This window comes from Gracilinanus agilis, chromosome 1 (assembly GCF_016433145.1).
Source record: "Gracilinanus agilis isolate LMUSP501 chromosome 1, AgileGrace, whole genome shotgun sequence".
In the NCBI taxonomy this organism is placed as follows: domain Eukaryota; kingdom Metazoa; phylum Chordata; class Mammalia; order Didelphimorphia; family Didelphidae; genus Gracilinanus; species Gracilinanus agilis.
Genome location: NC_058130.1, coordinates 338,559,580 through 338,572,712, shown reverse-complemented (window position 1 = coordinate 338,572,712; position 13,133 = coordinate 338,559,580). Strand labels below are relative to the sequence as shown.

General features: G+C 38.1%; 1 protein-coding gene across 1 annotated transcript in view; it reads right to left on the bottom strand.

Annotated features, from left to right (window-relative positions):
• The window catches only part of HEXB (hexosaminidase subunit beta), a 39,724-nt gene that overhangs the window by 25,567 nt on the left and 1,024 nt on the right, over positions 1 to 13,133 (bottom strand). Inside the window, exons 2-6 of the mRNA XM_044657693.1 lie at positions 11,990 to 12,138; positions 4,685 to 4,750; positions 3,266 to 3,312; positions 2,363 to 2,473; positions 366 to 467 (exon numbers count right to left, since the gene is read on the bottom strand). Coding sequence (XP_044513628.1) covers positions 366 to 467; positions 2,363 to 2,473; positions 3,266 to 3,312; positions 4,685 to 4,750; positions 11,990 to 12,138 — 475 coding nt within the window. The remainder of the gene's footprint in view (positions 1 to 365; positions 468 to 2,362; positions 2,474 to 3,265; positions 3,313 to 4,684; positions 4,751 to 11,989; positions 12,139 to 13,133) is intronic.

The following is a 13,133-nucleotide window of genomic DNA, read 5'->3' as shown; positions in this document are numbered from 1 at the left end:
GGGGGGGGGGGGGGGGGTGCGGGGGGGGGGGGGTTGAAGGGGAAAGGAGGAGCATGAATCATGTAACCATGTTAAAAATGAATATTAATAAATGTAAAATAAATAAAAAAAAAGAATGCACAACAACAACAAAAAAAAAGAGTATATGGCTGATTTCTGTTATTCACAAACAGCTCTGGTTATTAATTTAATTACGTTTTACTTTATTTGTATTTTACCAGAATTTATTCGGAATAAAAGCAAATTCCACAAGTGTCCAACAGTAAATACCTAAAGCTTCAATCTAATAAAAACAAATGCAAATTAGCAGTTCATAAGTATACTCTGCCAAAGTTTTTTAGACAGAATAACTATAAATTACTCACCTTGTTGCTTAACTCTGGGAAAGCCATACTCTGATATGGGAAGGAATTGTCATCCACTAAATGCCAGTGCAGAACATTAAACTTATTAAATGCCATGGCATCCTGTAAAGGAACAGGTTTAAGATTATTCTCTGTACATGTCAGGCAGCATCTAGAATGCACTGTGGATTTCTCCCTGTATTATAGAGATTTCCAAATATATACTTTTTTTTTTTGTGGAAACGACAATACACTGCTCCTCCTAATACATAGATGATATCATCACCACTATTTCAAGTTCTCCACAACTCTACACAGGGATCTCAGTCCTTTGAACAAAAGAAAACATTTATATAAACTTCAGTAAGACTGGGAAGTAGAAGGAAGGGCTTGTAGGAGGAGGACAGGAAAGCTCTCCCCTCAATCTCTCAAAGTACCATGTGGGGATGAGGCAAAGAGATGTGAACTCAGAGACATTTTAAAAAGCAAATGTTGGGACAGTTGGGTAGCTTGGTGCACACAGAACCAGGCCTAGAGACGGGATGTCCTGCATTCAAATGTGGCCTTAAATGTTTCTTAGGTGTGTGACCCTGGGCAAGTCATTTAACCCCAATTGTCTAGTCTTTACTGCTCTTCTGCCTTGGAACCAATACTTTAGAATTGATTCTAAGAAGGAAGGCAAAGGTTTAAAAGAAAAAAAGAAACCCTTAAAGGAAAAGAAATGTGAAAAATGCTTTCTTTGTAATTCTTTGTGCAGTAGAAGTCACTCTGTTCATTTGGAGCATAAAAGTCTATCATGTATAAAACTTGGCTTGCTCATAAAATTTTGATGAAAAAGAAAAAAAAAACCTTTCAGTGAAAAATAAACTGAATTCCCAATTTCCTTCACGGGCACATTTTAAAGGACACATAATGGAAAAGGATAAAAAAAAAAATCACCCTCAAGAATTGTAAAAATTTCCTCTAACAGGGTTTTTAGCATTGGAGTATGAGAAGAGTAGTTCTATAGGCTAGAGAAGAATCATTTTCTCTCCAAGCTGGGCACTGATGCTCCTATCCATCCCTTAATATGCTGGAAGGTTACACCTCCATAGAGTGTTAGGGACCAAGACTTTAAGATAAGATAGTCACTCTTCTAAGAATAGATGTCATTCACTCTTCTAAGATAAGATATTGATCATAGGCCCAGCCATGCTTGGAGACAGTAAGACGCCACAAGAGATTTTCTATGCTCCCTTTCCGCGTTCCTTTCCCCTTAGTATCTGCCGACCCCCTTCTGCCCTCAACCTATATATTCTTGTCATAGATCTGCAATAAACGAGCCTTGCTTCCATCCAAACGACTCTGTATCTTGCACGCGAGGTCTCCCCTCTTCTTCCCCTATGGGTTCTTAGGTTGCCGTTTCCCCGGACCCCTTGGTTGTGTCCGGCTGGACCAGGACAATAGAGCCCATAAAGAACAGGGTAGCCCAGTGGAAGTGATAAAAATGGAGTAAGAGGATCCATGTTCAAATCTTAGCCCTGCTGTTTACCACTTCCCTGGCTTCAGTTCCTTCTTTCTATTCTGAGAGAGTTGGATCAGATGACCTCTGAGATTCCTTCCAGTTCTAAATCTATAAACTATGAAAATATTGTTCTAGTTAATCTATAGGAACATATGATAAGTGAATGGCCTGTAGGTTAAAATCTTTCTTGGAAGACAGAGCTCTGGATTTGGAGGTCAGAGACCTGTGCTTGAGTCTGGACTCTCACACTAGCTCCATGATCACAGGCAAGTTCTTATAGTTTTCCAAGTTTTAATGTCTTAATCTAAAAAAATGGGAATCTTTACACAACCTAGCTCTCACAAGGTTGCTATTAGGAAAAACACTTTGTAGACCTTGAAGAGCTATCGAAATTTGAGCTTTTATAAATCTGAACTATAGTACCTGGATATATTTTAAGAAGTAGAACAAAATGGAAATTTTTTATTACATGTAATTGGTTTTTTAAAAAAAGTAGAATAAAACAGTAACTTACCAGAGTCGTCAGAATAGTCTTCAGTGGTAGATAGTGTCTGGCTGTGTCAATTAAAATTCCTCTAAAAGGAAACCTTGGATAGTCAATCACTTCTGTCTCATTGATCACATACTATGAATAAAAAAAATAAATTCACAGAATTAACAAAAATTTCCCCCTTAACTTGAGTTAAAAATTGCTCTTCCTATACTGGAAAATAGCAATGCTACCTGGATGAGGGTTAACTTAGGCCTAACACTGCCATCTTAGCAAAGTAAATCTTTACTGCCAGTATTTTATTTTATTTTACTTTTTCTTCTTTAATACTGCCAGTACTTTAGATCAATGGTTGGTCTGGTCTGAAGATCTCAGAAGTTCATCAAAACCCTTTCAAGAGTCTGTGGGGTCAAAACTACTTTTTAAAAAAATAATAATACTAAGACATTTTCATTTCTAATGTGGTAAATATGAAGATATAATCTGCATAACAGAAGCTCCTTGGAGAGGTCCTCAATAATTGGTTAAGAGCATAAAGGAATTCTGAGACAAAAAAGTGAGAACTGCTGCATTAGATGGGAAAATGAGCCATTCATATATCTATCTAATAATCTTTTCAAGAATGTTCCTTTTTATTGACAATTTAAATTATCCAGAAACACAAACATTTCAATTTATAAGGAATAAGAAGGAAGATTGTATAAGAAACAGGGAATCATTATGTGGTTTTTAAAGAAATATATACCAAATATTAATCTATAATACAATATTATATAGCCCATAACATTGTGATTAATATAATACATAACTTTTTGATGACTATCTTCCTCCTGGCTGTCCAGATCTAAAAGCAGTTAAATCAGCCAAGAGAGACACAGCTGTTCATATTGCTCACTAGTTCAATGTACATATTATAGTCATACTCACAGCACCATAAGAATCTTTATACACTAGCTGGCTGAAAGTCTCTAGACCTAGAAAAGGCAAAATGCATAGCTTAATAAGGATATAATTACAATATATAATTGCTTAGTCAAGATAAGCCACATGATTTTAATATGTAATCCTAAATCAGGTAATATAATTCTCTCTAGACACACAAAAATGTACCCACTAAGTATACTTAGCTGGGTGGCAGGGTGGATGAAGCCCAAGCCTAAAATCAAGGAGACTCATCTTCCTGAGTTCAAATCCGGCCTGAGACACTTACTAGCTCTGTGACCCTGGGCAAGTCACTTAACTCTGTTCATCTCGGTTTCCTTATTAGTAAATGAGCTGGAGGAGGAAAGGGCAAACCATTCCAGTATCTTTGCCAAGAAAACCCCCAAATGGTGTCAACAAAGAATCGACTAAAAAAAATCACTTGACAACAAAATGTAACTTATAATAGTAGCTACTAAATAAGTAACTCCTACTCACATAAATAGGAGTTATTGTTATTCTCATCACTAGAAAGAAGCTATGTTTCCCCTAAATATTCTCATCTCTAGGCTAAACATCACCCCAATTCTTCCAACAAATCCTTAAATGGTATTTTTAAATTTCTATTCCTGGCTTGTTCTCCTTACACTGAACAAGCTCCTGTTTGTCTATGGCCTCAAATATGGGACCCAAAATAAATGCAATCCCTTAGCTACATTTTAGCCAGGGCATAGTAGAAGAGGACTACGACGCCCTTCCTAAACATTATGCTTATATTGACAGAGATTCAGATCATATTAGATCTTTTGGTTGCTATGCCATACTGTTCATCTGAAAGTTGTAGGTCTCTCTTTTTTATTATTATTTTTTAAATATAACCCTTATCTTCTGTCTTAGAACCAATACGGTTCTAAGACAGAAAAGCAGTAAAGGCTAAGCAATGGCAGTTAAGTGACTTGCCCAGGGTCACACAGTTAGGAAGTGTTTGAGGCCAGATTTGAACCTAGGACCTCCCATCTCTAGGCATAGCTCTCAATCCACTGAGCCACCTAGCTGCTCCCTCCCCACTCTCCCCTTTTTTTAAAGGCTCATAGGATGATAGCTATGGATTTGGAAGGGGACCTTAGCAATCCTCTAGTCCAATTCTCTCATTTTACAGGTGAGGAAACAGGTCCAGAGAAGTTAGAAGACTTGACCAAAGTCACACAGTTAGTAAGTGGCACAGCTGGGATTTGAACACAAGTTCTCTCACTCCAATCTAGGCTGTTTTTTCATGAGATCACACTACCTACTTCTCCCCTGGGTGTTTGTCACACAAACTCTTAACATTATGTGATCTCTTCAGGCATCATGGCAATTACAAACCTGTAAAGAATGCCTGTATGCTTTCTGTTAAGGAAATGATGGAAATTAGAGTTTACTCACCTCGTAAAGCACCCCAAACCTTCCTGGCTTCTAGCATTGCTACAGACTCCTGAACAACCAATTTATCTGCAATCAAGAAAGATATATTCTGTTAGTCCTTCAGCAAAACAAGACAGACTATTATTATGGTACAGATATTCAAAAATCTTCTTGAGGTAAAAATAGGTAAGAATTCTTACTAACATTTAAGGGATTTTCAAAATAAAGAACCAGAAACCTGTACTCAGAGGCTTATTTGGTGGGCCTTAATTATGAGAAATTTAGAGTTCATTTCTTTTTTTAAAACCCCTACCTTCTGTTTTAGAATTGATATTAGTTCCAATGCAGAAGACTGGCAAGAACTAGGAAAGTGGGGTTAAGTGACTTGCCCAGGGTTACACAGCTAGGAAGTATCTGAGACCAAATTTGAATCCAGGACCTCCCATTTGCATTTTGTCCACTGACATATTGTGAAGATGGTTTTAACTCTACCCTGTCCATTTTTAGATTTAATCACCAGAAGTATAAACACCCCACTTATACTTGAAGGGGGGTTGGCGCCCTACAGAACTTTAATTTAATTTTTAGATTAAATCTAAAAATGGGCAGGGGTAGAGTTAATCCCATCTTCACAACCTAGCTGCCCCTTGAGGTTTGTTTCTCACCAAAAGTATGACAATACTTACAAACTGCAGACACTACATTCATTCTTATATTCAGTGGTTCATCGTGACCAAAGAAAGTCAATCTACCACTTACTTATACTTAGCTGCTCGGAGGGTTGCAGTTCCTAGAAACCTGGAAGCCTGCCTAGGGAGATGATCTCCTATTTGTCATGGTCCTGACTCATAATCAATTTATTAATTCATTAATTTATCTTATAACACTTCCCTTGGCTGTTCATCCCACTCTCCCAGGAGGCATGCCCCACCAAGCCTCTGCCTCTCTGGATCTTCTAAGTCCAAAGCTGCTTGCATGTTTGTCTCTTCAACAGAGGCTCTTTTCTAAGGGCAGAGATCATGTTTCCATGTATCTCCAGCCCTTCGCATAAATGTTTCTTAATGGATTCAGTCTTCTCAGCTGTAAAATGAATAGGTTTGACTAAATGCTCTTACACCCTTTGATTGCTCACATTTTTGCTAACTCTTCCCATTCTCAGTGCTATGTAAGGTGAACCTGGCCCGTTTACTTTCCTTGTCTGAGAAAGAGGATGAATAGGGTGCCAAGGAAACCTCAGGACTGGAGCATGTGGTGGGGATGCTACAAGACTATCAATGGCAAAGGAGTCTCAATAAATAAGGAGCTAGGGTCAGGCCCTCTGATTCTTCAGATGGACTTGTGTCTATGTAATAAAGATGATAACTAACTTTCTACACCGACACTCATTGTGGACATCAAAGAACTAATAAACCAAAAGGGGAAAAAAAGATAGATTACTCTGCAAAGAAATAATATTAGTCTTCCTAGTTGTGTGACCCTGGGCAAGTCGCTTAACCCCTATTACCCAGCTCTTGCCACTTCTGTCCTAAAATTGATGCAAAAACAGAATGTAAGCATTAAAAAAGAAAAAAAAGAAATAACACTGGTTATAGGTCTGCTGTCTATATAACCTGCTTATTACAGAAACCTAATTACTGTATAGCATAGTAAAAATTAATATATGCCTCTAATTAGTCTCAAGTTAACTTCATGTTTAGTTTTATTCGATTACCACATTAAAACTATAGCTCATAAGCATTGTTTTTGTGTAAGCAGCCAAGGCCATTTTTTTTAAAACTAAGGAAGCATGGCTGTTTACCTACCTAGTATTTCACAGAGTATGATAGGGAGAAGCTCATCTAGAAGAACCTCTTCTTCTTGGCACAGAGTCAGAGGAGAAACCTAATAGGCACAGGTGAAGGCAGATATATAGCCTTAAAAACCCCTGGCAGATTGGAGATGGTTGTGCTATACTGGGACTAAGGCCCCATTGTGGTCCTAATTTGTTGCTGCTTTTTAAAAAAATCCTTACATTCTTCTGCCTTAGAATCAATACTATGTATTGGTTCCAAGGTAAAAGAGTGGAAAGGCCTAGGCAATGTGGGTTAAGTGACTTGCCCAGGGTCGCCCAGCTAGGAAGTGTCTGATACCAGATTTGAACCCAGGATCTCCCATCTCCAAGTCTGACTTTCAATCCACTGAGCCACACAGCTGCCCCCTCTTCCCGCGTGGGTTTATCAGAGGTCAAAGCACTTAAGCACACAGCCCAGTTTGCAAGGATTAAGTCATGTGGCAATTTCCTATCATCATGGATCAAAAGCAAATAACTATGACATCTTTTATCTGTCAGAAGACAGCAATCAGTCAGACTAATACACTGAGAAGTGAAGTGTTTTTTATTGGTACAATCTTACATTTTGCTATTTCTTATCTAGAGCCTATAACTTATTAGCCAGACACCAAATCTGTAGGACATCATAGACTGAGAGTTGGAAGAAAGATCTTGGGGCCAACTTCTCACTTTCTGCATTAACCAGTGTATTACTTAATCTCTTTGAACCTCAAGCAACATGTATCTAGCATGGAAAAAATGAGCTTGGAGTTATGAATACCTGAACTCAAATCTCACCTCAAATAATTATTATTTGTATGACCTAGCAAGTCAATCTGACCTCTCAAAGCCTCAGTTTCCTCATTTGTAAAATGGAGATAATGATATCAACTACTTCATGGAGGTTGTTAAAAGAATCAAATAAAGAGAGAGACAGAATAGTCCATTGGGAAGAGTGATGGATGTGGACTTAAGGGTCCTGGGTTCAAATCTGAATGGTATTACTTCTTTCTTTATAGCTACAGGCAAGTCACTTAACCTTTATGGAGCTCAGTTCCTTCTCTGTAAAATGAAAGCTTTCTCAAACTTTACAACACTATATAAATGTCCATTATGACTGTTTCCATAAAATACAGTCAAAGTAAGGGGTAGGAGGTTATTGACTTTAGTGGTTTTAAAGTCTCATTTACCTTCAATATTCTATGGTAGCTTTTTCTTAAAAATAACACAGTGATGGCAACAATAAAAGTAACTCAAGCAAGCAATACTGCTTAAGCCTCTACCATGTGCCAGGCACTCTGTTCAGTGCTAGATAAATAAAAAGTGTAAATAAATAAAACTAATGAATAAATAATAATAATAGATCATAGGCTTAGATCTGGAAAGGACCTTTTAGCACGTGATAAAATCTATACTCAGAGAGAGTCATATTTCATGATGAAATGAAGGCTATTATTGGTATTAGAAAAGGTCCTGAATTGTACTGGAAACAAATAAAGGGACTAAGTTAGTGATGGTGAACCTTTTAGAGACCGAATACCCAAATTGCACCCCTAAACTACAGGTGAGCCCCCTCTCCTTACCACAGACAGGGGAGGGAGGAAGTGCTCCCATTGGCTGCTGGGCAGAGGGGTGGGTAATGGGAGAAATGTCCTCAGGTGTGGTGGAGAGATGGGGAAGGGAGTAGCCCCCTCTGGCATGCTATAGCTCTAGCATAGGTTCACCAACACAGGACTAAGTCAGATATGGCAATAACTTCTAGTAAGACAAATGTATGACCACACACTTATCCAAAGAACCTTTCAATTAAAAAAAATTCTAATAGGCTATTTCAAAAACAGCTTACTCTTTAAGGATGAAATCTAGTAACCATTTCCTACCTAGCTTCAGGTCAGACTGTATATGCAGAATGAAAATCTGCATTGTGTGTATTACAAAATCTAACCAGTATGAGTGGAATTCAGAATAGGTAAAGACTCAGTGTTATTTTAATGACCATCATTATCTCACATTCAGATTTTAAGACTCAGGAGAAGAGGACAATACTAATGATATAGGCAGACACCTCCGAGCACTTCTTCTAAGCCTCTGGGCTACAGAAGAGCAAAGAAATAATTAGGAATCATTTGGAGTTGAAGAGCTAGTTGTTAATTCACAATGCTGTCCTTGATGAATCCGGTCAATCTTGGAGGTCCTGAGGTAGAGGAGTTTGAATCTGGACTGTGCCACCCACTATCATATGACCATGGGCAAGTGACTCTTGGGCTTAATTTAGTTTTCTATAAAATGAGGGAGTTGGATTCCTTGAACTCTGATGGCCTTCCAATTCTAGATTTATGATTTAATAACACATTGCTATCAGATCAGGAAATGGTACATTCATTCTAGAAAGAAATTTGAAATTAAGCCAAAAAAAAGTTAACTAAAATGTTCATATCCTTTGACCTAGAGATCCCCTTGATGTGGCAGGAAGGGAAGACCATATCTATACTAGAGCAGCACTTGCCCAGGGACTAAGGAATGGCTAAACAAATTATGAAACAGGTACATAATGTAATATTATTGCATTTGAATGTAAGGATCTAGAGCAAGGCTGAGGGACTTATGAGAAAGAAAACTAGCCACATTCAGAGGAAGAACTGGGGGAGGAGAAACACAGAAGAAAAACAACTGCTTGAACACATGGGCCGTTGGGGATTTTATTGGGGATGTAGACACTAAACGATAACTCTAGTCCAACTGTAAATAATATGGAATTAGGTCTTGATCAAGGATACATGTAAAACCCAGTGGAACTGTGCGTTGGTTAAGGGGGGTTATGGGGATTTGGGGGAGAGGGAAAACACATGAAATATGTAACTATGGGAAAATATTCAAAATAAAAATTAAAAAAAATAAATGTCAAGAGAGAACAAAACATTATTAGAACTATAAAAATATTATTGCATTTGCCATAAGAAATGGTGAATGTGAGGAATAGGCAAGATATATAAACTAAGGCAAAGTGAAATATACAATAACTGTAGCAAAGTAAACTTTAAAAAACTACACAAATTAAAGGAATGGTTAAATAAATAAAAGGCTACAGAAGAGATAAGGAAATGCACTACCCTACTTTAACTGAAGAAGTTGGGTAGGAAAGGGAGAATACAGAAATGAGATGTTGCATATACATAGTTTTTTGTTTTGTTTTTAAACTCTGATCTTCTTAGTATCACTTCCAAGACAGGAGAGGATAGGCAATCAAGGGTAAGTGACTTGCCTAGGGTCACACATCTAGGAAGTGTCTGAGGTCACATTTGAACTCAGGACCTCTTGTCTCTAGGCCTGGCTGTCTCTCCACTGAGCCACCAAGCTGTCCCTGAATTGTTTTTTTAACAGAAAGTCTTACTGGACATGGGAGGAAGGAAATCTATCAGGAAATGAATGCCCTGGTAAAGCAAAAGGTATCATTAAAACTTTTGAAAAATCAACTGTTGCCAACTGGGAAGTCTTCCTTTATGAGGAGTTGGCAAAAAGCCACCTCATTAGATTGTTTCCTTTTCTAATCTGTCAAGTACATCAAGTACTTTTTCCTTCTACTTTCTTTGTAATAATTTCAATAACTCCCAATTTTGTTTTTCTTCATCACTGTCTATAATCCTCACCAGCTTAATCCTAATCTCCCTACTTTCTCATTCTTAATTTCTTACACTTTCTAGGATCCATCTATATCCATTTGTTCCAACATATCTTGAGGGGGTGGGGGGGAAACCCCAAACATCTTTTCCCTAGTTTTGTCCTCTCCTGAAGAATTTGATAAAAGGATGACTTTTTCCCCCCCATAGAAACTTGAGAATTCAACAGTATAGGAAACTCCCCATGGGGAAAATCCCTCCCATAGTGTACTCTTCTGTATTTATAGCACTACTTAAAATCAGGTGACCCTGAGAGTTGGTGACTTGCTCGGAACCCCACAGACTATGTGTCAGAGGCAGAACTTATGTTAGAAGCCTTTCTGACTACTAGGCAGGCTCTCCATCCATCATTATTCCATGTTACTTCTCTAAATGAGGATGATAGTACAGGGATGGGGATAGGACCTAAATGGGTATAAGGAACTCCCAAATAAGGAAATTCCCTCTACCAATGCTGATTGGCACTTTTTCTGCAACTTTCAGCCTTAGAGTTGCCTAGGCCATTGAGCAGTTAAGTGTCTTGCCCAGGATTATATACAACTAGTATGTCCCAGAGATGAGAAGAGAAATCAAAAATCTGGGGGCTGGAAGAGATCTTGGAAGCCATCTAGGTGACGACCCATTTTTTAGATGAAAGAACTAAGACTCAAAAGAAAATAAATTACTTGTCCAAGGTGACAGACACAGTGATAGAACCAGGACTATCTATATACCCAGGTCTCCTGAATCCTCAGTATATTGCTCTCCTTAGTAGCCCACACTGTCTCCCTCAATAAATTAGGACCACAGATTTAGATTTTGAGGTCATTTCATTCAATCCTTTTAAATTTTGTTTTAATTTTTTTAAACCCTCGCTTTCTGTCTTAGTATCAACTTTAAAAATATATATTTTATTGTCCCAATTACATATAATAATAATTTCCAACATAAGCTTTCCAAAATTGTATGATCCAAACTGTCTCTCTCCCTTCCTTCCTTCTCTGTTCCCAGAGAGGGTATGCAATTTTATCTGGGTTATGTCATGTATTATCATGGAAAACATATTTTCACATTGGTCATTGTTGTAATAGAATCTTGGTATCAGTTCCAAGGCAAAAGAGCCATAAGGGCTGGGCAATGGATTAAGTGACTTGCCCAGAGTCACACTGCTAGGAAATGTCTGAGGCCAGACTCCAGGCATGGTGCTCTATCCACTGTGATACCTAGCTGACTCTTAACCCCTTTATTTTGCAAAAGAAGAAACTAACCTAGAAAGGACAGGTAACTTGGTAATACTGTAACTGTTCTGTATGTTTCTTGAGAAATACTTTTATCTCCATTGCTCAATATGTTTATCTGGAATGTGGCAAAGGCTTAAGAAATGCTCGGATTTTGTGAAATTTGCCCAAATGATTGCCAAACACTGCTAGGTGCTGGGAATGCCAACATGAAGAACAAAACAATTCCTCCCTACAAGAAAACTGCATTCGAAAGTAAAGGCAAATACACATATAAGGGAGGATAGAAAAGGGAATGAATACAAAGTAATTAAAAATAAGGTAATTTGGGAGATGGTGCTAAGCAGTTGAAAGAAATCACTCATGTAAAAAGTAGCAAGGAAAGGCAGGATTCAAGCCTGGTTCTTTCACATCAAATACCATATCATGCTTATATAATGGAGAGTCACTGTTCTTCCTCTCTTTCCTTGAGGAAAGTTAGCAGTATTTCACCTTTATTCACATGACAACAGGCAAGCTTTCTGGCATGGGAGGACATAATGGGTAGCTCCATACACCGTACTTTAAGAGCTAAAGCCATCCCCAGGGAGCTTATAAAGCAAGCATCAAATAAGATACTCACAAGACTCATCGGAGGTGGTGTTAGGGTAAGCATTACACTCTGAGTCAGAGGTAATCGTGACAAGAAGTTGTTGTATCTCCTTCCCATTAAAAGAAGACTTGAGGGAAACATCTAAATTCTTGGAATAGCCGAAAATGTAACGATGGTAGCTGTTGAGAAATAAAAGTTTAACAAGCAGATGAAACAGCTTTGCAGGTGTATTTTAAGTTTATAAGCAAACAAAGTCACCAGTACCACAGCCCCATTCAAATTTGGACCACCTGTTTACTATTAGGAATCAAACACAGGGTAACAAGGTTTCACAAAAACAACCTCTGGTTTCTAGGCCTAGTTCTCCATCAAGGTAAGATTTGAACCCAGGACCTTCCCATCTCCAGGCCTGGCTCTCTATCCACTGAGCCACCTAACTGCCCCAAGAACTTATGTTTTAAAATAACCCTCCAAATCCAAAGGTAGTTGTGACCTAGTCAATCAATGTAACTTTTTCATGAATTTCACTTTTCACAAAACCTTATAGTTCTTCATATTTTGAGACCCTGTAGCCTCCCCTCCCCTGAGCAGAAATCTCTTTGCCTTTCAAAACCCATAGATTAACACTAACTGGTACTGTAGTTGTCATCTGACTGTCCCAAGGAAGGAAACAAAATATTGGCCTGTCGGAAAATATACAGGCAGGAATGTCATAAACCCAGAAGGGCCACCCTATGCATTTTTCATATTCATAGGATAAGAAGAGCTGAAAGCAACCTCAGAAGTCATCAACCATCTCCTTCCTTCCACAGATGAGAAATGTGCCTGGAGGAAGTTGTCTGACTGGTCCAAGGTCACACAGGTTAGTAAGGAGTCTAGCTGGCCATTTGAACCAGAGTTCTCAGAGTCCAACTGGAGTCTCCACTCTTTTCACTATTCCACAAATGTGGTGGGAATGAAGCTTATTAATCATACTTTATCTACTTATTCTGAAGGCCTTTCTGCCACTTGCCTCTTCAACTTACTGTGAAAAATCTTTCAGGTAAAATAAAATATCTTTATTTAAGAAAGAAAGAAAGGAAGAAAGAAAGGAAGAAAGGAAGAAAGAAAGAAAGAAAGAAAGAAAGAAAGAAAGAAAGAAAGAAAGAAAGAAAGAAAGAAAGAAAGAAAGGAA